Here is a 25,651-nt window from a genome sequence, read left to right on the forward strand (position 1 = left end):
ACACTAAGGGGATACAATGCAAGTCATGAAACATTAACACCCACTCAAGGCATCATAAAGCTGGCACCGCTGAAGGGGAGGAGAAGGGGGAGGCATAAATAAACCAAGGGAGCCGAGCAACCTTAACACTAGATTTACACCTCATCAAATATGGAGCAGCGGGGAAACACACAACCTAAGTGAAAGGACAGAAAACACACCCACACAGGAGAGCCGGACCAGACAGCACAGACAAAGAAACCCCACAAACCGTGCAGAAGACAAACAGGTACTCTACAAATGGAAGAAACAAACCTTTGGAGAGTCGGCCTCATCCAACTCTTCTGTCGTCTCAGGACTGACGGGCTCGATCTGGTAGTTAACAGCCTGGTACAACACCTACAGGACAGGGAGGAAGAGCAGGGACAGTTATTAAACGAGATGCGCTGCTGGAGCTGAGCAGTCTAATTTAGACTTAAGGAGAAACTGAATTGTCGTAACTGTTGGTTGAACTAAAAGGTGAAAGTAAGAGTGATCAGAGTCAGAATTTCTAATGAGTTTTGTGTGGGAGGCTGCTTCAGGTGTGACAACTCTGAAGATTGGGAGAGACGAACAGAGCTGCTCTGAAAACAAGCTTCCGAAGTTTTTTTTGGCCTGAACAAAGTTCAACTGTGATATATTCACTTTTTAGAGGGCTGAAAATAAAAGATCCTGTCAAGTTTAAAGATTAATCTTTAATAATAAATGGAAAAAAAAAAACAAAACCTTGAACCAGTCCACTGCCTTTCACTGCGTTGTGTCCCAAAAAAATTAAAAAAAAGCTTTTTGTTCACAGTTTCAAACCAAAGGTGAAAGGGTGTTGGAGTCTGGAGGGACTGGATTCCACCTTAGTAAGCTTACCAGACATGGTCTGTGTGCAAATTTCCCCAAACTTTTAACTGTTCTAAATAATGAATCATTGATGTGTTTTAGGTGTAATGCTTCAATAAAGGTGGTTCTCGGATTATTCTCCTCTTATGAGCTTTAATGTACAGTACCTTGCTGCCAAGCAGCAGTGAAAGCGACAGGTTGAGCTTCGTACCGAATGCAGCAAGAGAAAACAGATTTAAAAACAGATTCTTCATGTAAGTCAAGAAGAAGAAGTCAGCAATGTTACTGAATCTGTGCGCACTGCCCCGCTCACACCTCCAGGTAACCGACACATGCTTCGCTCCTCATAACCTTTAGGGGAAAACTACAATGTGCTTCAAAGCAGGTGTTCGGGAGTTGTGAGTCACTCTGCAATTTTTGCATCGCACCTCAATTTGCTCATTATCTGGTTTTTACTGGTGCAATGTCACGAGGCTTTCTGTTGCATCTAAATAAAATAAAAGTGCAACTGCACCTTATTTAAAGATAAACAACACCCGATTCGTGCCGGGTGTGGGAAATGAAATCAATTTTAGAACACCACTGAAAAGTTAAATGTTTTGTCAACTGCTTCTACAGTCACAACATGAAGCAACTAATGAGTTAATAATTCTAATCTTCTGTTGTGACATTGTCCCTGGGTTATACTTCTGTTTTGACTCTGGATAAAAGGGAGCGCTGAAGCATCCTGACGTGGCGTTTTGATGAAATATACACATTAGTCTTTTTATCTGACATTGTTCAGTCAACAGTCGTCTGAGTTGTTCCTCATAACAAAGTTTTTATTTTTTTTTTTTTTTTTTTAGCTTTGACTACCGGGCCGACGCTTTCATTGGTTGACAAGCGCAAACTTCTGCTAAGTGCTTCTATCAGCCGGCAGCTCTTGGCCCTGAGCTACTCTTTCCCACACAATATTTTAAGATGAAAGTGTCTGTGATCAAAAGTAAATGGATTCAGTTAAAACCACAAAAACAGGTAATTTCCTGTGTTTGACATTCCAGTGTTATTTCCTATAAGCCCGGATTGCCTGTGCAGTGTTTACTGATGGTGCAGATCGACGGTAAAAGCTTAACATGTAACTGCATGACAATCAATGTGAGTTTCTGGGAGGAGAACCTGAGTCTGCAGGTCGCTGGACGCAGCCAGGAGGCCGTGGATGATGTCGGGCGGGCAGTGCGTGAGAGCAAAGGCTAACAGCTCACGCCGAGCCCTCAGGTCTTCGTAGCCCTCACACTGACCCAGCAGACTGCACACTTCCCACGCTGGGCCGTACCCTGAGGAGATGAAAAGATGCAAGGGGAAAAAAAAAAAAAAAAACAGAGGAGACACGGTGAGATGGAGTCGGACAAAAAGGGGAGAGTTTCATTTTAAAGTGTCTGTCGATTTCTCACACGACGTAACATAAATCGCCCGATCACAGCGTCTCCTCTGTTCTTGTGATGTGGTCACATGAAAGGCTGGAGCAATCACATTTTTATCCAGTTTCAAATGTTCAATATGGAGACGTCCTGCTGGACTCGCTGGAATCTTCAGAACGGGATTTAGGAATGCTATGGGTGACGTTACGAAAGGTTCATCCATTGTATTTACTATCAATGGTTTTGCCCTTCAAACTTTGATTTTAAGACCACAAAGCCTTAGATTTTCCCATTTCCTATAGTATTTCATCGGGAAAATAGCATTTGAACTTCGCCTGCCTCTGCCGTGCTCTGGGCCATTCTGACATCTCTATAATAATATTGACGTCACGAGTCAATTCAGTGCTTTGGGTTTGGGGCGGCTGGTTCATGTTCGGGTCTTGACTTATATTGAAATGCATACATTTTCTGTGAACACTACCTTTAAAAATAAAAGCAAATGTGTGTCAATTCTTTGCTTTATTCATCCAAGTAGCAGTAAAAAAAGGTAAATTTTACCTTTAAGAAAAAACATTTCATTACCAAAAGACACTAAATCAAAGTTGTAACATCATAATGATCATATCTTGGATTCATCCAGGTCAAGAAGTGAGCAAAAAGAACCCTAAACCCAGGAAGAAAATGTGTGTCACATACTGTAATTGAACACTGAATCCAGTCAGATAGAGGACACAATCCTATCAACACCTTATGGTACCGGAGGCGGGACAGACGCTCGCGCCGCACGAGATATATGAATATCCAGAAGAGAAATACCAAGGGAACAATGCAGAGATAAGGCAATACAATAAAGTGTAACCTTGCCAGCCCCTGGGATATTAATACACGTTTAAGTCTAAAACACATTTCCCCTTGAAGAAAATATCAGGCCGACACATTGTAATAACTGTGCTACATTTGTTGGAGCTTCATCACAGTCAGGAACCAACACGCTGCCTTGACTTCATTCTTACAAAGAGATTCAATTATTCCCACTGCGTTCGCAGACGGAGAACACTGCTGCTTATCTGATTACTCAGCCTCGCTCTCTCCCAGGCACCTTTGTCTCATCTACAACGCCTCCCGGTGCTCAGGAATGCGGCGAGACTCGGAACGTTTCTATTTACTTTCCACTACTCAGTGACCACTTCAAACCCCTCGCGCACAAAGTGGAAAGCGCAGATTTAAATGTTATTTTTTTTCTTTATTCATTAGAAATTCACAAACCTGTTCCTTTTTTTTCCCCAAATTGAACATTTGCAACTGTGGAGACACACAGACACACACTTTGGCAAAAGGAAGATATTTTCACCTGATCAGCAGATGAAGGAGTTCACTAAAATGTATCCTGCTCCGAAGTACATATGCTCTTCTGAATGTTGTGACAGTTGCGAGTGAGACACAGATGGCAAAACGACGTCTGACAACCCAGGTCTGCTACACTCCATGACTAGAAGAGACTTTTTGGTTTATTTTCAGTTTGAAGTATTTGGCTTAAAAGAGAAACGAGGAACGATCATAACACCTTTGTGGAACTGACTGCGGAATAATTAGAGTGATCTCCAGGATTCTATTAGTGATCAACAATCACAATCCAAGAATAGATAAATGCATTATTTGATATACCCGAAGAAAATAGACGTATATTTTTTTCAGAGAGTGAAAAGAGAGCTTGCTTTTCAGCTAGAAGAGGTTTTCTGTGTTTGGTTTGCATGTCCTGACGTGGGCTTCTTCTGGATATTCTGATGTCCCTTCAAACACGGGCAAAGTGGACTAATCAGTGGCTCTGAATTGTCTGTAAATGTTTACTGTGTGTGTTTGTCTGTTGTCGAGATTGACTATAACGACACCTAGTCTGTCAAGGTTTAGTTTTCATGAGTGGTGTTTTGTGCAGCATTGCATGAGGGCATTTTGTGTGACATTAACTGCATTAAGTAATGCTTTGATTGGAAATAATCAATGGGGAAGCCCGTGAGTCTTGCAGAGGTCACACTTACCCTTTGAAAGAATCTCCGCACTATATCAGAGCGCAGGAAATCATTCTTTTATGTCTTTATTGTGTCAAACCCTCATTGGAAAAGCATCGCTCTGTGACAGTCGGAACCGAACCCAAAACTTCCAATACCTCAATAGTTTAAATATGATCATTGTGGTCCGAATCACTTCAGTCTTTCCATTTAAAAAAAGAAAAAAAAATGTCAATTAGCTTCATGACTTTCATTTCCAAAAAATATCTTTCTTCCTCTCCATACTGCCTTAGAAGTAGGAATTGAATAATAATGTGAAAAAGCCTCTTTAAGCAGGATCCTTTTCAGTTAAGATCAACTGGTTCATAATTAACTGTCTCGGACAGTGATGCCAGTTCGCAAAAGAGACGGGTACCAAGTTCCACGCCTGAATGTTAATTCAGGGCGCAGTGTTGTTTCCCTGCGGCTGAGAGCGCACTTCAAGAAAGCTCGGTCGGCGACCTCGCGGTGAGCCGTTTCACGGCTCTCTCGTCAACAGCCTACCTGCAGCCATGAGGTCCTGACAGTGGATGTAAGAGGCCTTGAAATCCAGACACTGAAGAGCTTGCTCCGCCAGAAGCATCAGCACTTGTCCTTTTCGCGTAGCCTCGTCATCTCCTAAACACACACACACACACACACACACAGATATTCCTTGGAATCAGTGTTGACAGATGCGTAGGAATCTCCTGAAAACGTGTTGGGAAGTCAATATGTCAAAGATAAGCACCGAATCTCATAATCCCGTCTATCGCGCACAGTGTTAATCGTGTTGAATCGTCGTCGAGTGATCTGATCCTCCTCCGCGAGCTCGGAGTTGGGATGTAAGGACGTCCACATACATTAGCTACAACACAGCCTGGGTAACAGACGACACGTTAACTGGTGTCTGCCATAAATGAGGCTGTTCGTCTCAAAGAGGAAGTATTAAATATTAAAATATACCAGCCCACTGTCTCGCCAAACAAGAAGAAATCTATTGTGTGCGTGCGTGCGTGCGTGTGTGTGTGTGTATATGTGTGTGCTTGACATTCATGTGGCAGCTCAGGACAAACTTTGATCTCGCTGTAAACTCGACAAACAAAAGGGAAAGGACAGGCCGATCAAACGCCGCGTGGGCTGCAACACGACTTCTGAGCAGACCTGTGTTCTGACGATCAAAGAGCGGGCACTGACATGTAGAAAGTGATGGCACTGGATCGGTCTCTGGATGTGTTTGTGTGTGTGTGTGTGTGTTGTGCAGTGACTGATAGAAATGTTTACCAGGAGGTGGAAAGAGATGTGTTTGTCCAATATTTTCAGGGTGACTGGTGAAATGGTGTCTGCAATCGCTTGTCGAGACCTCAATATCGAGGCGTTTAGCGAGCCAAGTCAGCGCACCTTCATTCACCTCGAGTGTGTTTGGGTGTATGTTTTTCTATTTAACAAACATTTTGATAAAAAAAATTCCCTCAGCAATAATCTCAAGCTGATCTAAATCCGACATCATGGATATACAACTGGAACCTTTACCTGTCCTTGATGGGCTTAATCAAAGGCTGTGATGAAATGCAGGAAATGTCAGAAAAACAACTGACGGTAAACACTGAAGCCAATATGTTTGGACTCCTGAGGCTTATCACAAGGATCCGTTCACATTTGGAGCATCATCATTATTGATTTATTCAGACAAAAACATTTCTTTCTTACCTCTACTCGATAAAAATGAACGATTTAAAGAGCATTAGTGTGGAGAGGCAGACACCAAACCCAAAGGGTTTCTAAACTGGTGTGCTGGCGATACCTGCATTAAATATTCACCACAGAGCCCCGGAGCTATGCACCCTTCAAAAGCCTCCCTCCTACATTTATTTATTTAAAAATTTGTTTATTCCTCCTCTCATCTCCCTTTGCCTTTTTTTCTTTTTTTTTTTTTTTTTTCTTTCCTGAAGTCACACAGAGAGAGCTTCCTGCTGACAGCGTGTGAGCAGCACAGTCACAGAAATGCCACAAGGCCAGTTAGCAGGTTTCCTTCAGCTGGTGATGAACCCCGGGGTGGGAGGGGGGCACGAGTCTGGGTTCAGGGACACGGGACGAAAGAGAGGGAGAGCAACAAGGACGGGCACAGAAAATTCAAGCTCATAGTCACGAGAAGAACAAAAATGATTGAGGAAGCGAGACGACGGCGTCTTAGTGCAACTCTGAAGAACAAGAGACAGGATGAAAACCTGGGTTCTCCCTGAAGTTCTGGCTTAAATTTCCAGCATTGGGAAGTTGGATATCAAGACCCATGCGCACTTTGTTAATATTGACACATCTTTTGATGTAATCTTCTTCATATTTTTGGACTGAAGAAACCACAGTGAACAGACGAAACAAATGCAGTAAAAAAAACTCCGGTCTGACCTGAAGTCAAACCTCATGACTTTTGAGCAATGAGCTCACTTTAAAAGTACATGCAAACGTGTTAGTTAATATAATATTCAAGATGTCAGGGTAAGTGTGTAAAAACAAGCATAATGCACCAAATATAGAAAAACAGCTTGGGACATTTCACTGCGCTTTGCAGCAGAAGGTTAAAATTGGCTTTAAATTGAGACTGTAGTTATTTTCCATTGTAATTGTTCGGTTTTACAAAAACAGAGAGTTATTAATCAGGTGCACTCTGCATCACGACAAATGAAAATGTGTCTAGATTTATATAATCAGGTTATTATGGCAGTATTTAAACAATCTGACCCACTTAAGATGGAATTGGGCTTCATGTGGCCCCGGAGCTGAAACGTGTTTGACACCTCTACTTTCGAGCTCCATGACAAATTAAAACTTGGAAGTCAAAAATCATACAAAGAAATAAAGAGGGGAAGGCAGCTGACTCTCAACTCTAAACATGATGAATTCTGGTTGAGTTCAACCGCTTGTGGACAATTAGAGAGACACACTTTATCGCTAATGGCTATTGTTGTGGTCTGTGGCATTATGGGTAAACCACCAACGGACTACATTTCCTGCTCAACTGAGCTATGAATGTAAACATATTGACTGGTTTGCTATGAGGTGGAAGCAAAGGCTATCTGATCTTGAAACTATTTGACAGTTCTCCCTTCAGTTTTTGTGCAAAAAATGATAATTTCATACAGAAATCTAATCTGTGGCTGTTTTCAACAAATGTTGGCAAAAAAACCGTCACATTTCTTCTTTTCTCTCTTCCCCGGCCCTCAGCTTGTATATTTCCACCCTGCCAGTATAGTTTTCATGCTAATGCCGTCATGCTGAGTGCACTGCTGTCATGTACTGATTTATTACACGAGGAAACCAGTCTGTGTGTTCTTTGTCATTTTTACAATTGCCATGTCGTCCTGTGTGCTGGTTTAGACCCCCTGATTTGCTGGTTTCGGCCTGTGGGCTGGTGGTTTGACACTCCTGTTGTAGATGAAAGAATACGTGAGAAAAACAAGAAAGAAAGAAAAAAAAAGCATGTTTTATTGACCCCCTTAGGGAAACTACACATCTGCATTTAATCCATCTTATTTCAAAATCACAGCCCCTAAAGTTTTCCTAGACTAATGGAAAAGCTTCTACAGTTTTCGCTAAGAAAACTTGAAGTTCTTAATATTTTGCAGAGGACTGCTTCCTTCAGAAGTTTTGAGATGGATTTAGGTCAGGGCTCATGGCTGGCTGGTTAAAAACCATCCATCTTCTCCTTCTTAGCCGCTCCTTTATGTCTGTGGATGTGCTCTTTGGGTCGTTGTCTCGCTGAAAGACTCCAATCCTTCACCTTAAACCTAGTTCCTCTGACATTAAGCAACACACTCAGCCCTAAAGTTTCTCGATAATCTTCTGATTTCATCATTCCTTTGATACACTCATTGCCTCCAGTAACAGGAGCAGAGGAAAACTCCGACATGTTTCGACGCAGGTAGGGCCGTTCTTTTTATTATGAGCGATATTTCATTGTCTGTAATAAACCGATGGTCTACCACTGAGAAAATCATCCCAGACCATGACTGCTTCCTGGGGTTTTTGCAAACACTGCCTTGAGTTTGTCTTTCTTCCGTTATTTTGCTCCTCCTTGGCAGTCGCTACTGGATTCTTTTAGTTTAGTTTACTGTGCAGACGAAAACAAACACTGCAGTTTTCTCCAGGTTAGAGTGAGGCTCTCCACTTTTCCACAATATACAGTCTTCACAGTACTATTTTATAGTTATTTCCATGGTCTAGGAGTACCTTAAATGTTTTATGACTGTGACACTTAGCGGTGATACTACAAATTGAAAATAGGGGCCTATAGAGATTGCCATTTCACCTCTGAGACAATACAATCGACGTGGAGGATTTCTTCTCCCATTTTGCTTGAGCAACTACTTTAAATTATTCCTAACGGTTGCCGATAATAGAGCCCAACACACTGTTTATGTCAGCATCTTTGTCTCGCTCAGTAACGATATGGCGAAAGCAGCGATTTGTTAAAGTCGCTCAAACCACAGAAGCGGCAAACATGGGGTTAACAGACCTGAAGTAACTAAAATCCTGATTATACAACTGTCATATTAAACTGAAAGCCCCCTCCCAGCGTATGCCAGCTATAAAAGATGGATCAATACTTGTATCTGTGGGGTTTCAAGCGACACCGGGGAATAAACAGAGCTTCAAAGGAGCTGATGAGCAAGTTCCTGCAGAACAGACACAGCAAAAACACTTTTCTACTTAAGAAAGTCCATTAATCCATCCATCATCTATACTGCTTTGTCCTGCTCGGGGTAGCGCGGAGCTGGAGCCGTTGGGTAAGAAACTGGAGTAGATACAAACATGGGGAGCAAGGCCCAGCTGGTGTTTGAACCTTCACCCCTACTCTAGAAAGTTCCAGCCTCAAAAACTTCACTCAAGTTTAATTTTTCAAAAGTGACAGTAACTGCACAGGAGAATGAAAAAATTATGATAATAACACCAGTGACTCCTCATCCACGGTCAAGTGGCCTTAAAGGAACAAATGGGCCACTGCTCGAAGAAAAGATTTAATCTCCTCACAGCTTCACAAAAGCTGGTAACATGGAGCCGATGGCCTGCTGCTGAATGTGGTTAAAAACTCCACGATGGCCGAGCAAAGAGAAAGAAAAACGGGTATTGAAAGTGCATAAAGTCACGTTTCTGAGGTGTGAGTGTGTGTGTGCTTGAGTATGGATTTCTGCTATTGCAAGGTGCCCACGCACGCTGGGGTACGACCACACAGGTAGTCTTCTCTCACTTTATCTCAGGAGCCATGTCACTAAACCGCCGCCACAGAAGAGCAGTTCAGTGAACATTATTCATCACGACATGATGGGGAAAAAAAAAGAAAAAAAAAAAAGTTGTGAAATGCAATTAGTGTTCGCGGCGGCAGGCTTGAGTGTTGTGACTGCGATCCATAAATACCTGACACCCGGAGGAGAGCGGCCAGGTTGAGCAGAGTGGTGGACTGCTTGTAGGCTGAGGAGCAGTGGGCGATGCACTCCTCGATGAGCGAGAGGCGGTTCGACCGCAGCCGCACTGGAGGGGAGACAAAAGGAGCGTGAATGGGAGGCGTGTCCGACTCGTTTGGCTAATTACTGTATTCAGTGTGAAACAAGTTACAGCTGATGAGAAAGTGAGGGAGGGGGGGGAAATTATGTGCGGTGAATGATGCAGCTGTCAGGAACAGAATAAAATGATGTGTGATTTAAAAAAAAAAAAGAAAGAAAGAAAGAAAAGTGTAGTCCAACCCGATCTAAATCAAGTGACATTGATGAAGACATAGCAAGCGTGTGTTCTTTCCTCTGAACAATCACATATGGTTACATATAATTACATGGAAACAGAGAGGTATATTCGGTTAAACTCCCAGCAAGACTGAGCAAAAAGTTTATTTGCAGTTGCTTACACTTTGGTAGATACAAACAGTTCAGCTTTCTGTTTTATATTCCTGAAATATAAACTGGATAACCACCCATCAGCAGAATGAAGGACAATGACAGAACTGTTAGTATCACTCATTGAAGAAATACTGAACACACACACTCTTCTCCTGGGTCTGAAACAAACAATTCGATCTCGACCTTGAAACGCTAACACAAAATATCCACATATGTATCGTCTAACCTCTTTGCCAAAATACCTTGGAGCGAAAAGCTCCGGGCCATGCCGGTCTGTGTCTGAATGCTGAAAACTATTTTGGCGGGGTTTAATGTTTAATTTTTGTTTCCAGGCTGTCTACAGGTGCAGCAACGACTTGCTTTTTGGATGTTCAGGCCAAACCTGGTCAAACCATGGTGCAGTGGTTTGCAGGCTCACCTCACAGCAAAGAATGGTTATTTATGATGAGCCATTTTACAGGATATAAGACGCTACAGCTGTTTTCTTTCCAAATGATGGTTTAAAATTTCATCAATCTGCGATAAAGGACTCCTTTCAAGTGTACCAGCATCTGTTTGATTGATGACTCATTAATTTGCAGTGGTTTGAACATGCTGTTTGGTCTCCCACAGTGTTTCTTCTTCCTTTTTTCACACAATCAACAACATCTGTGATGATTCTTTCACACTTCAAGAGTTCTTTTTTTTTAATTTTTAATTTCATGATTCCAACTTAATTTATTCACCCATAAAACCAGTGGTTTTCAGTCTCGGACCTGGTGAGCCGCTGTCATTCACAAAGCAAGCGGGAGCCGGCAGGAGTGAAACACCCCAGTGAGAGCAGTGCATGTGACTTCAGTGGAAGTGGGAGCTTCCCACGGGGAAGGAGGGAAGTTTCAGGAAGCTCCCAGAGGCGCGTTTGGGGGTCACTCAGCATGACAGTGGGTTTGATGAAAGTTTGAGAAAAGCACAAACCCCCAGCAGGAATGGAGTCTTTTCGGCATCTGTTTATCCATTAAACTTTACGAGAACCCTTAAGTACAAAAGACTTAGACTGCAGCAGGCCGCTGCTCCCACCGCATGTACTTAAGGTTAACTGTGATCGCGATCGGTTTAATGCAGAGCAGCAATTTCCCCAAGCAGATCAATAAACCATGCTTTCTTTCTTTCTTCTCTCCTATATCCCAGCTTTAATGATTGGGTTTGTCAAGATCAGAAAAAGTAACGTCAGCAGAGCAATGTTCGTGAATTACGTGGGGAACGTAAATTGTTCCTCTGAGCTTCATTTGATGGATGTGATGAGATTTCTGCACATTAAATTATGAGCAGGCGGCCATGTTGCTTCTTTGTTCTTGTCAAGTAAACATTGTAAAATTGGGGAATGGGATCAGTAACTATTCCATTTTTACCACACCTGAATGGAACGACTATTCATCAATAAGCTTTGATGAAAGCCTGATAATCAGGCCGTCTCACTGCTGTTGGACAACGAAAACATGCGCACCGGGATTGGACTCCACTGCCTTCAGACGTATCAGCGCTCCACGTTCAACGCAGGGTTTTATTTTATTTTCAATATATGTGAGATTCAAACTTTTTCATAACTTCGGTCCCAAATGCAGAATTTCTTTGAAATCAATTTCCATATTCTTTCAAGCTTGAGCTGGAAACCTCAGAAATGGTGTGTTTAGAGCTTTCGCGAGGCCCTGTGTGTGTTCCCTGCACCCTGCTGAGGAGCTTCATTGCTTGGCATCACTTTGGGCACAGCCGAGAGGGAATTCAGGGGAGGCTGGTTTGTATGAAGCGTCGCCTTAGGCTTTGTAGGAAGGCTGCGGGAAGGAGCTTAAGATGGATTACCTATGCTCGAATCCTACGACTTCATACTTCTGCATGTTTATCGCCGAGAATGTGAACTCATAGGGACAGTACATTTACTTTGTGGGAAGGAAAACATTTTCTTTTTTGTGTGTGTGTGTGTGTGTGTGTGTGCATGTGTGTGTTTGAACCATGACAGATAAATGAAATAAGAGCACCACAGGCTACACAGAGCCCTAAAGTCAGTCAGGCCACAAGCATTAAAAATGGGCCTGAGACAGTAATCAAAGATACAAAATCTACATGATACAAAGAAAAAGGAAGTAGAAATATATAAAGGATGTGTGTGTTTATGTGCAGAAGAGAACACACACACACACACACAGGCCCAACACTTCAATCCTAATTAGGCCATCAAGCAGATGTTGTTTGCTCAACAGTTGATCCATAAATAACCATATATTTAGATATAGCGGTAACATATGGAGGGATGGAGCGGGCGGCGGTGCAGAGAGACACCGGCTGGATTGTGGGTACAGGGTGTGTCCTTGCATCGTTTTCATACGTGGCCCTGAGCACATCTGAATGCGAAACTGAGTCCAACAAAAAAAGCACGTGCTCAAACTCAGCATCTTTGTCTGACGTTACTGCGCTACCTTGCAGAGGCAGGATGTTGACGCCGAAATCGTCCAGCTGGCTGAGAGCACTGATGAGGTCCAGCTCCTCCTGGATGGCCGGAGGACAGTCTGTGATCAGCTGGAGACACGCCCTGACAAAGACAACCACACACGTCACTGGCAATCAACCCGGTGCGGCAAAAAGGTTGAAAATTAGTAGCTACACTTTTATAGTTGCATAATTTTACTTCATTCAAGCAAAAGTTGACAGGCACCGACTCTAAAACGAAAAAAAAAAAAAAAAAAAAAAAGCTCTTTAATGAGACTTCAACGGGCCATTTTTGCTCCTTCAATCTGACAACTACAAGTGGGTTCATTTTTTTTCTCCCAGTGAAGTGAGGAAAAGGAAATGTGTTGCTACTCAAAATCTCAACCACAATGTTCATTTTCAGTGATGCTGCTGTGAATTCTTCTGTAACAAATGCAAGAAATTAGCAGTTATCTTGCAACAAACCTTCGTCTGTCTGCTATAACTACTGTTCCTCTTCCGCACTGTTTTGTTTTATAAGGGCGAATACAGAAATACATTATGTGTCCAACCTGTTCTAATGACACTGTTGCAATTGGAAAAGCTGTTGGCAAAGCGCACAAGTTAAACAATGGTTTTTACGATATCAGATCGAAAGTTAAAGATGTTTGTGTTGAATGTATCTGGTCAAAGTAATAAGTTGTCAGAAAAATAAATGCTTGAGAGGAAAAATCTCCCTGAACGCGGTGGTAGACTGCTGATTTCATATTTATCAATATTTTAAAAGAACAAACCGTCGGTTAGCCCAGCGGCACTGCCGGGGTGAATAATGAAATCTGGCCGATACGCTGAAGAGCCACACAGATTTAATAGAACGCAGTGACCCCAAACGGACGAGGAGGGAAAGAAGGTGGACGGAACTGACTAAAAATGACGATTTCTTTCTTTTTTTTTTTTTTTTACCAGTTACAAAATTACAAAGCAAAACGTAATTGAGTTTTACCCCCAAAACGTCACGATGTGACTCCACAAACAGATTCACTTACAGAGTCTAGACTAATATGATGGATCTTCAATCAGGGCGTTTTCTCTTGTAATGCAATCCCCACTCATTACCCCTAATAGGATTATGCGCCACGTTGCTTAGCTTAAGAACCGGTACACTTAATGTGTGTGTCTGTCTGTTATAGATGCGAGCACACCCAAATAATTTCTGAATAACATAAATCCCAGATGAAACAACAGCTTATAGGAGACTTACGATGCCAGCCGTGGTTTAGTGGGGAGGAGGAAATTCGTCCTTGGGATATATGTTCAATAAAAGAAAACACACAAGGCCTCAGCATTTCCTTTCACCCTCACAGAGAATAAATAGAGACAACTTAAAGAGAAGGAGCGCCCTGTAATCCTTTCCAGCATAATGAGACAAATCTAAACTTCGCATCTTAAAAAACGGCGCGGCTCAATATTGTTAAGTGAAGAACAAACATTATGCAAAAACACTCCGCGGAGCTCTTCTCTCTTTGAGCATGGCTGATGTTCTTGCCAGGAACAAGAGGTTTGTCCTGGCAAGGATGAGAGTGAGGAAAGGGCGGTGGATGGGCGAATGAGAGACAGAAAGAGGGCATACTGATTATGTACTCTAGCTGTGAAGTATCTGCAGGCGCATGTTTGTGTGTGCGTGTGTGTGTGTGAGGAGACGGCTGCGAAAAAAAAACCCGATTTCAGCTTCAAGAGTCATGATGTGCTTTGCAGTTTTTCGCCCTGCGACTTGCAGATTGACTGCTTCGTGTTGAACAGACACAAAAGAGCACGAGTTAACAGTGGTTGTGGGGCTATCAATGAGACACAGGAGCAGACACCTCGCCCCTCTTTTGACCAAGCCGAGCTGTGCGCCGGCACATCCAGCAGCAGCAGCAGCAGAGCACTGATGCAATCACCCTTCGCTTTTTTCACTTCTTCCTTCTTTGCTTCATTTCTGTGTTATTTCTGCCGGAGCGCTCGCTCCTGCTCATAAAAAAAAAAAAAAAAAAAAAAAATCTTGGGAAATGAGCTTTTTGAAAAGTGAGGGAGACAAGCAGCAGCAAAATGAATCATGCCTTTAGGGTTTATTTCTGAATACTTTCCACTTTTTTCTTCTTCTTTTTTTGTCAAATAAAGGCCATCACAATGTGTGTATCCTTCACAACTTTGTTTCAGCAACAACTACAGGTACGTTTTGAAAGAGGAAAAATAATGGTTATGAACAGAGCTAATTATAGCTAATTATAGCAATGTCTTCATACACAGATGTAAACATCTGGAAAAACTACTGGTGAGTATGTCTCCTTTATTTTGCATGGAAATCTCAACATGCTGATATAAGTTTGGATTGGCAGTGAAATGTATGTAATTAGGTCTCAAACAGTGGTGTCAAACATAAGATCCAGGGGAACAAAAACGGCCCGCAAAAGACTCCAATCTGGCCCACCAAAGAAATTATTAAATTTTAGAAGAAAATCTTGATTTTTTTTTTTTTTTTAACTAATTTCTTTCCAGAAGCAGATACAACGCCACACTGAGACCCGAGCTAAGATACCAGTGATGCTGCCATGAGAGACAGCAAGCTCAATGCTCACTGCAGTTCACCAATAGCTAAAAATAACTGGAAAACATAACACAGTACTAAATAGTGCCAACTTCACACATTACAGTACCCTGTAGGGTATCTTCTAGATTGCTCATTTTATCAGCTATTAAGTGCTAGTAGGCAAATTGAAATGTACAAGATTCTAATGCGATTGGAAACAGGAAAGAAAATAACAGTGAAGTTGTGGGCCAGTAAACAGCGGCAATAATCTGAAAGCTGAAACTGCCTGCAGCTTTATCACTCATGCATGGGACACAACTCGTGGAAAATATAGGAAGGAAAATGAGGTAAAGTTGTGCTGGGTCGATCAACTATTGGTTGTTATGATGCTTTTTGGTAATAAATCTTAATATTTCTCTCCTAAATGGCGCTCCATGTGATTGTTGTACAATTTCTTGTTCTTGTTCTGTCCAAAAACGAGAGTCCGCGGCGCAGAGACGCGGTTTCATATCAGCAGGGAAGATTTCCTATAAACACAACCTACATAAATCAACTCTGCTGCTCATCCCACAAATGCAGGTGCTTTACCAATGTGACATTGATTACACGGGAAATAATCAGGGTTCACAAATATATAAGACTTGAAGCTAAGAAGCAATTTTTCCATAAATAAATCAACTACTGAACACAATTTAACTTCCTGCCTGGGAGTAATGCAGGTATTTCCTGCACTGGGGGTAATAACAGAACTTTTTGAACTAGTTTTACGCGTTTGTCCTTCATTTATTACTTTGTGTGTGCGAGAGATTCTCAGTCACATATTGTGTTTCCTGAATGATGCTGTAAATGTTTTTACAGCTTAGAAAAGGACCATCATTATATTTCAAAAGTAGCGTCTTTGTCCTTGTCCTCACATAAACTCCCACCCAGTGCAAGTGAATGCATTTGTTCAGGACGCAGGTAAGTTGCGATGTGTGAATCTGGGCGAGACTGTGTTTTGCCGTTTCGTGCAGGGGATATAATGTGTGTCTGCGGAGCAGTTATTTTGATCTAAAGGACGCAGGCAGCCGGTCCGTATGGACTATTAATTTCAAAGCAACAGGCCCACATTCAGACACGACTTTTTGCCCGATATCTACACACAACAAGCGCGCGCGCACACACACACACACACACACAGTGGGAGAGTTACAATGGATGATGTTGTCCAAGTGTGTGGAGGGGGGCCCGCTGTATTAGTTACTATAAATGAATGACGACCCAATTACTGTCCCACTTCCCCACCAGGAACAGACGGGAGGGTTAGACACCCACCGGCCCCCCTCTGGGTTGTGAAACCGACAAGAGGCGCATTCGAATACTTTACTCGGATTCAGCTATATGTTACATGCAACCGGAGATTAAACAAAAGCAAACACCATTATTTTCTTCCTGTTCAGCCATAGAAGGGTAAGAAAACCCACCCACATGAAAAAAAAAAAAAAAAGAAAAAGAAAAGTTTTATCGCAAGAGCAGCCAATGAAAACCTCATCGTTTTGTTTGTATACTTTAATCCACATCAGCATTTCAGTGGAACTGTAAAGTTTAATGGCACGGGATCAAATCTGTCTCTCTCCTTCGAAACGGTTTGAGCTCCTTAAAAGAAAAACTGGGGGTGAAAAAAAAAATTGAAACATTGAACATTGTGTTAAACACATCTTGGTTCAGGGGCCACATACAGACCAGTTCCATCTTAAATGGGACGGACTGGTCGTGCGTTTCCTTGCGAAAAAGTCATATATGCCTTCGTAATACGGTGGCGGGTTAAACTACGGTCATGATTATAAATTGTTTTCAGTTCATTTACATAACAATCTCACAGTGTGCGCTGTATCAGTTTAAACTCCATTAATATCACGACCTCAAAACGTTACATAAAACAGCGTGTTGGAAAGTCCGTCCATGTGAATATGGAAAACACCTACTCACCTGGCAAGACCCATACAAGGGTCCATCAGCGCTGTGGAGGAGTTGAAGTACTCCCGGGCTGCATCCAGCACTAAGTGAACGCTGTTATCGTAAGCCACCTTCATGGCGTAGCCTTTCCCCCGGAAAGACAAGCTGACGGGAACATCCTGGCTGACCTGGGGACATCAGCGCCAATGTGGGAGGCAATGAGACGCCAAATTTCATCATGAAAGGCTTGATGTTTGAGTAATCGAATGGTGAGACTGAGTGTAACTCTGTGAAGGAAGAAATCTCGCTGAACATACCATGGAGCAATGCATGAGCTGCCCCGCCAGGCGGATATTCTCCACACGGCTGGAGCACAGCAGGGACTCGACAAAGACCTGCAGCCGTCGGGGGAAGAGGAGGTCACACAGGAGGAAAGTCTATTTAACAGTCTAGTGTAAGCTGCATAGTAAAAAAAAAAAAAAAACACATTTGAATTATAATAAAGTTTAACTTCAGAGGTTCTGCATGTAAAATCACTCAGTCCAGTAGGGTATCTCATTGAAGTGCTTTGTATGATGTGCGTCTGTGATTCGGTGTGTCACCTGATGGCAGGTCTGTGGTTGTAAACAAGAGTAAACGTTCTGCTGCATGTCGAGCAGATCCTGCAGGAGACCTCTCCACACGGTCTCACTCACTGGAGGCGCTCTGGACACAAACACATTTCAACACCGACGGTTACTTAGACTGGAGACACTGTTGAAATGCGTCTTTCCGACGTCATACTTGCGGCCGGTGTGGCGGCACAGTTTGATCATGAGCTTGTGAGCCTCCTCCTCGCTGCTCTGGCTGTTCTTCACGTATGAGATGGGCTTCTGCAGGCCGTGTTTCTCCAGAACCTCCGCCACACTGTTGAGCATATACAAATCCCCAGTGTTATACAGTAGCTTAAGGTAAATATAACCACAAAAATAGGATAAACAAAATCACACAGTGAAGAAAGAAAACACACATGTGTTTTTCAATTGCATTATTCATCGTGTTTATTCAGTGAGGAGACAGGGTGACTGGCAGCTGCAGGTATCACAGTTGCAAATGACAAGAAAAAAGAAACATGGCAAAATAAAACCTGAGAACAATCCAAGAAAGAAAGACTGAGGATGTGTATGCTCTAAGCTGTTCATTATTTTGGCAGCAGAAAGTCATTTGCAAGCCGCCGCACAGATGGAGAAAGCGTGGAGCAAGACTGAGGAGCAACGTGATAAACTGCACGTCAAAGAGTCGGCACCTCTTCGGAAGTGTGCGTGTGTGTCTGGGAGTACGTGAATGTAGACCGTCTTATATGTCTGCAAGGGTGTGTGTGTGCGTGCGTGTGTGTGTGTGTGAGTATATATGCACATTCATGAGGGATTAGCATGGCACCCCCAGTCTCAACAGGGTCGTGCTGCTACAGATGTTCACTCTCTACTGCAACTCATTACCATAGTAAACAGGTGTGTGTGTGTGAGTGTGCACGCGCGTGTGTGTGTGTATGGTGGCGGTGGTTGTATAAGACAGATAACAAGCCCTGATATTTACAGCTGTGTGTGCGTGCACGCCGGTGTGTGAGTGTCTGCATGTTCCCAGTGCACATATTAATGCGCCAGCAAGTGGTCGTGGCAGCAGCTGAAAACAGCTTTTATTCTGGAGGCGCTGGAAGAGCAGACACTTTGCATTTACTGCCTGATTCATCTGTGTGTGTGTGTGTGTGTGTGTGTGTGTGTGTGTGTGTGTGTGTGTGTGTGTGTGTGTGTGAGTCACAATACTTCAGCACAAAATATACATGCACTCACATCCCAGGTTCCCTCAGGTGTGTTTGTGCAGGGCTGTGAGTGTGTGTGTGTGTGTGTGTGTGTGTGTGTGTGTGTGTGTGTGTGTGTGTGTGTGTGTGTGTGTGTGTGTGTGTGTGTGTGTGTGTGTGTGTCTGCATATAAATCTGCACTGAGTTTCATCTGTAAAGGGTGCGCCCGGCGCTAACACTGCGTTTCCTGTCTCCTCCCTCCCTCCTCTGTATTCCAATTCCCTTCAGGCTCCTGTGCTTCATCCTTATCCTCCATCCTTCACACTCATCACTACTCTGTATTTGGAAGTTCACCCACAGCACATCGGTGGAGAAGAGAGCATGTGGTGAAAAAAGAAGAAGAAGAAGACAGAAGGATGGAGACGGAGAACACTGGTGATTAGAACCTGTAACAGAGACAACGCCAGAGGCTATTTAAATACCACGGGACCAGCGCTGGTCATGTGTGTGTATGCGTGTGTGTGTGTGTATTGAGTGTGTGTCCATGCCTCCTCTCCTTCTTAGTGTTTCCCATCAGGCACATAATGGGAAGAGGGAAGTAATAAGCAGTGCTACACAGTGAACATTTACCTAGCCATGGACCATTAATCACAAAACTAAAGGGCTTGTTCCTGTCAACACTTTAAATGCCCTGCCAACAGGTACAGCAGATATGAGTGGATGGAAACCCCCGGTAAAGCCCCGTTTCTCTCAAATTATGGTGAGAAGCTAAAGACATTGAAGTTCAAGCTGTTAGAGCAAGGAAGGCAGCAAATCCTCCTATCTGGGGCTGGAACGAGCTCGTGTTCAGCACTCATCTGCACATCTGGCCTGAACGGAGCTGCAGGAGGAAGCAAAAGTGGGGGTGAAGCCAGGGGGAATGCAGATGGTGTAGATGAGCGATAATACCTGAGGTGCTTCTCGAGTTTGTCCACCTGATCGTGGAGCGAAGCAGTGATGTCCGTCTCGGGTCTGTCGAGTGGAAACAAACAAAAAGATGTGTTACTGGCTGCTCAACAAATAACAGACTGATCACAATCACAACTGAAATGACACCCTGGACTCTGACAATATGTGTTACTGTTGGTATATTTTGCTTCTCTTCTCTGACAAAAGCTGGTTTTCTCTACAGTCAGTGCACATGGCATTGCATTTAACTTGAAAAGATAATAATTACACCCTTGAAAAACTGTTCTTGAACAAAGCATTTTTCAATACATTCCACAGAAGGGCAGTGGTGCACAACAGCATGAAGCCAGTCTTTTACTCAAGTTCAGGGAGACATTTCTCCCATTTAGACACTTCTTAAAGTAAGAAATGTGAGACATCTGTGTTTATATTCAGTATGCAACATCATGTTTTACACTGACTGTTAAGGAAAAACTGATCAGCGTCACTCTTCCATGTAAAACCCAGGGAACTTGGTCAGACCTCTTTGCCTACACATTCAACTCTTTCACCTAATTTATCATATGAGAGACAGTTTGCTCCATCCTGTGACACTGACGAGCGTCATCCAGTCCACACGTCATCAGGCTGTAACTGAGACGAAGCACCCACACACAGCACACACACACGTCACCGTCTAAATGCTGCCTATGTCGTGTGTTTTGGGTCTCTTTGTCAACATATTTCCCTGGAGGTCGACTCCTCTGAATTGAGACAGCAAATCCTCTGTGACTCTCTGAATTCTCTAAGATATATCTAAACTTCATCTGTCATAAACACTCTGCTTCATCTTGGAGTCCAGTGAATTCCTTCCAGCTCCTTTTCAGAATTTCTCCTACTACGACTTCAAAATATTGTAACGTCCTTCAATAAAAGTTTTATCATCATAATTATATTGAATAAACAAAAAAAAACAGTTGAACAGAAAGCAGAAAGTCGTATGCATCATGAAGGACCTGCGTCTGTGTGTGTTTATGCTTGCACAGTGTAACACTGTGTGAGAGAGTGGGTGTGTGGCCCAGGTCGCACCGACTCCCCACTAAAAATAAAACCCCACGGTGCTCTGCCTTGAGGCAAAGGATTCTGGGTCAGGCAGGGCTGTCCCCCTCTGGAGTGCTGACCCTGACGAAATGACCTTCTGGGCTGAGCGTCGCCGTGTGTGTGTGTGTGTCTGTGTGTGTGTGTGTGTGTGTGTGTGTGTGTGTGTGTGTGTGTGTGTGTGTGTGTGAGAGAACGTTTTTCGGTGAGCACATCTGTCTCCGCTCATGTGAAAACACATCAGCTCTCCGTTTCTGAACGCAGGCGAAAACCTGACCTTTCACTACATTTCCTCTTCGCATCCTGTTCTTCTCTGTTTATCCGACTCCGCCTCCTGCTCGGCCTGTTTTTGATCCCCACCTCTTCCTGTCCAGTTCTGCATCCCCCCCCCCCACCTCGTAGAGTGAATGAGTGATACTTCCTCGCCAGCAGATTGAGACCTAATTAAGCTGTCTCACAAAATATATCAGAAAATTGGGTTGAAACTCCTAAGTCATAATTTCTCCTTTGGCCTGTAAAACTAATATTCTCGACTGGGATGGCAATTTCAGAGCTTAGTGAGAAGGAGAAATCCCTCTTGAGAAATGTTAAGTTGAAGGCATTGCATATGCAGCTGCCTTGCAGCACAGCAAATCCAAAGACTGCGGAGGAAATCTAAAAAGTCAGACAGGTAAAGCTGAAGCGTAGTTTAAAAAAATGAGGAAAAAAAAAATGTGACTCTTCATCTTGTTATAAGCTCAACTGCAAACACTGATGGATGCATGTCGAACGACGTCTTCAGTCTGTTGTTTTTAAACGAATCGGGGCGTTAACATGGGATTTCTGCTGCTTTTGTGGCTGCAAAGCTTGAGAAACATGACGTTGGTAAAAATCAACAAATATTGCAAAAACATGGTGACATTCTCGTGTTTAAATGGACATATGGTTTTATAGTTTAATACGTTACGCAAAGAACACATCAAAAACTATAAACCATGTTTTTTTTTAAAGATTTCAGTTTGTTTGTTTTTTAATCCATTGTTGAATTTTTTATTGCTCTGAGGTTAATTTCATCTAAGTTCCAGACAAAAACAGAAGATAAAAATATGGGCAAAAAAAAAAAAATGGAATAAAAATGTAGATCCCGATTGGCATTATGTAAAAATACAAAGGTTATTTTAGATCTTAATAATCTTGGGCTTTGATTTGCTGGTTTTGTTTGACTCCAGCAGGTTGGTTGGGCCGACGGTGGCGCTGCAGCCACCAGGAAAGGAGCCTGTTTTCCTCCCCGCTGTGGGCCAGGAGTAGAACTGAGCACAATCACAGCAAGGCGCAGCACACAGTCGCTTCAGGGCGCTTTATGAGCAAGTTGTCAGGGGCTAAAGATGCCATTGTTGAAAATTATGTTTGCTTTATTGCGGGAAAATAAAAGGACAACAAAAAAAAAAAAAGAAAAAGGTACTCTCAGAGTAATAATGAAATTCTTCAATTAAGGTGCATACACGAGGGATAATCCATCTCAGAATGAGTCATTTTTATTCTTTCTTTTTTTTCCTTCTACTCTACAAGTCCACTTTATCAACAATTTTCCCTTCTTCTTTGTACTTTCGCCTTTTTTAGTCCTTTATTGTGGCTCATTCTCCTTCAAATGAGCTGCATACCCACACAGCCTCATGGGGAACTTAAAGGACGGGGCCTCTTGCCACGAGAGAAATAAAATGTGTTGCAGGAGAGGCGGGGTGAGGAGAGGCCGAGACAGGAGACAAGAAATAGTGTACGGACTGTAGCCGGGCTGACTGATGGCTCCTTGGAGTCAGAGTTTAGCATGGAAGGAGAGGAGGAGGAGGAGGAGGAGGAGGAGGAGGAGGAGGACAAGAAAGGTGTGACGAAGGGGGGGGAGGACAAGACGTGGTGGTTCGGTTTATGGATCTGTCCTGGGAGAAATGGACACGGAGACGGAAAGGTAAGAGTGCTGGGGGCCGGTGCGTTCCTGCAGATGAGGCTGCAGCGGACGGCTTTGCTGTCGTTACCGCATGATTTACAAGGTTAATGTTATTTATTGAAGATCGGTTCTGGTGTTGCAGAACACAAGACATTAGGGGCATTTGGACTGAGTGTGTGTGTGTGTGTGTGTGTGTGAGTGTGTCTGACCCGTAGCCCCTCTGTGGAAGACACTCCAGGATGTCATAACACAGGCTGAGCTGGTCGTCTCTCTCGCAGCTGTAGATGCACTCCAGAGCGACCCCCATCAGCTGGTCCGGGTCCCCGATGATCTTCTGCTGACACTGGAGGAGCAGAGCAGGCAGGCCGGTCAATACGTGAATATAAATACTCCACTGAGCGACCCCCCCCCCCCCCCCCTGCCTGCTGTGTACTTACTAACTGAAGTATCCCTTTTTCCATCACGGTGTTTGTGTGCGTGGTTCATGTTCTCTAATAGTCAAGAGGCCTGTCCTTGGCTGCGCCCTTATGGGTTCATAAATATCACATTTACAGCATGGGGCTACGTCACTGGCCATGTGTGTGTGTGTGGTCGTCTTTCTGCCCCTCTGTTCATGATCACCCAAGCATAACGCCCCCCCCTGCACCTCGGCCGCTGCCTGATGGGATACTTGCGTCAGGTTTGGAGTGCTGGAATATGATGAGGGGCAGGGCCAGGTCTTGCTGCGCCAGGCTGACCAGGTACTCTCCCAGGAGAGACTTGGCAGCGCCTTCCTCCCGGCCTTCGCTTCGGTGTAAGAAGGGCACCATCCACTGGAAGACGTCTTTCACGTAGCGCTCCGTGTTGGACTGGGAATTTAAAAAAAACAATAATTCTTTTACACGATAGAAAGGAAACAACAAAATTGGACTGAAGACATTTGTTGCACATGTCAAATCCTTCACCACAGATAATACGACTTTCACTTGTTTCTCTGAATTGCAACATAAAAAAAAAAAAAAAAAAACTGGACCACTTTACTTTAAACTACTTTATTCTTGAACTTCTTTACTGATTTATTTTGGCAATAATACTATCAGAACATGTCCAGTTATATAGTAAATGAATATTGAATTTCATCTCATATATAAAGCGCAACAACGACCCAAAAAACTATATGAGCATCATCTTTTTATTAAAGTCCAAACTGCAGCAGCGGCGGTTCACAAAACAAGTGGCAGCCCCGTGTCTCTCTCAGAAAATTGAATTTTTAGATTAAATGATGATTTGATTATATGTCGCCATCAAAACACTGTTTTCAGAGACAGTAACACTTCAGGGACCTTGTTAACCTTAATTCAAGTGAAGCGCTGCATCTCATATATACATATTCAGAGCTGAGACATAGGAAAAAGTATATTGTACATTATTTATGTTTATAGGCTCAAGTTAGCAAGGTTTAGAATGGGAAAATTGGCTCAGAAGATATATGCTGGGTCACGTCATGTGTTGCTGCTGTAGAGGGCATACATTTTTTATGAAGAGAAAACTTATTCCCACATTTTTTTACAGCAGGAATCAACCTGTCTTCTGGCCAGGAAGAGCAGTGCTGGCAGATTTCATGATTCAAGGTGCTTTAACTGCAAATACAGCAAGCTCACTTTAAAGAGAGACCTTTGTTTTCTTTTTCTCAGATGTTACTCTTTTTTTCCCCCACTAACGAAATAAGTTTTACACCACGTCGATCAGATTGAATTCTTTCAAAGGTCAAGTTTTGCTGTTTTCCATGAGCACTGAAAACGGTGATCAGATTAATATGGGGTTTTATAAGTCGTCAAACTCAGACAGCGGATCAATCCTATTTGCCATGCGGCTTCGATTGTTTGTGACATCCAGCTTTACCCAGAGGCCCGACAGCCTTAAAGACAACTCATTAACCAGACTAATAAAGTTTCTTTTAAAACAAAAACACAAAATAAACACTCTCCTTATTCCCAGCGTAAACAGCAGGACTGTCATTTCAATCAGACAGGGCCAATCTGATCACATTGGAGGCTCTTTTAATGGTGTGAATGTTATGTTGTAATGGAAGCTGGTGTGTTAACTTTTTGTTTTTCCCGAACAGAAAAGGTCCAAAATGCAAAAAACACTGGAGAATACAAAACCTTTGACACTGCATGCATAAAAGACGTGCAAATATTCAGAACACTGAAAGTAAATGTGCTTTACACGAAACTCCTACATAGCTTTGATTAATTAACTGTCTGTGCACAGAATGCAATCAGCTGGATCCCTATAAATCAAGAGAGTATTTGGTGAGACGGGCGCCAGTTTTAGCCCGTGTTTGCACAGTTTTTAAAGGTACTTTGAGGGAAAGTCATTTCAATCATCTTCCGGAGCTTCCTGCAGTTCTCGCATGGATGTCGGCAGCCTGAACAGCTTCTGTCTCTTTTTACAATCCACACTGACTCTGTGACGCTGAGACCGGGGCTCTTCGGGGGCCACACCATCTGTCGCAGGACTCCTCGCTCTCCTTCATGCCAAAATAGTTCTTTATGACTCTGTCTGGATGCCACAGAATAAATTTGGGGCTGTTTACACTCCTTCTATGATTGCATTGTGAGCTGGATAAGAATGCGAGAAGAAGAACCTATGTGGATCACTTTTTTTTTTTTTTAATGCATTCAACAATATTCTGGTTTTTTTTTTTTTTTTTGGTACATCACAAACTACTTCAAACTACATTTGTGTGAAATTGTCTGCCACAATCCCACCTGAACTTGAACTGTAATAGCTACAGGACGTGGGCTGCGCTGTGATTTGCACGGAAGCATGTCAAGTTCGTGCG

General features: G+C 43.1%; 1 protein-coding gene across 1 annotated transcript in view; it reads right to left on the minus strand.

Moving 5' to 3' along the window:
• The window catches only part of nbas (NBAS subunit of NRZ tethering complex), a 161,240-nt gene that overhangs the window by 89,215 nt on the left and 46,374 nt on the right, over positions 1-25,651 (minus strand). Inside the window, exons 25-36 of the mRNA XM_030109523.1 lie at positions 23,499-23,672; positions 23,034-23,167; positions 19,827-19,889; positions 17,885-18,007; positions 17,704-17,806; positions 17,419-17,496; positions 17,135-17,289; positions 12,609-12,721; positions 9,683-9,796; positions 4,796-4,909; positions 2,005-2,162; positions 295-378 (exon numbers count right to left, since the gene is read on the minus strand). Coding sequence (XP_029965383.1) covers positions 295-378; positions 2,005-2,162; positions 4,796-4,909; positions 9,683-9,796; positions 12,609-12,721; positions 17,135-17,289; positions 17,419-17,496; positions 17,704-17,806; positions 17,885-18,007; positions 19,827-19,889; positions 23,034-23,167; positions 23,499-23,672 — 1,413 coding nt within the window. The remainder of the gene's footprint in view (positions 1-294; positions 379-2,004; positions 2,163-4,795; positions 4,910-9,682; positions 9,797-12,608; positions 12,722-17,134; positions 17,290-17,418; positions 17,497-17,703; positions 17,807-17,884; positions 18,008-19,826; positions 19,890-23,033; positions 23,168-23,498; positions 23,673-25,651) is intronic.

Source organism: Salarias fasciatus, chromosome 15 (assembly GCF_902148845.1).
Source record: "Salarias fasciatus chromosome 15, fSalaFa1.1, whole genome shotgun sequence".
Lineage (NCBI taxonomy): Eukaryota > Metazoa > Chordata > Actinopteri > Blenniiformes > Blenniidae > Salarias > Salarias fasciatus.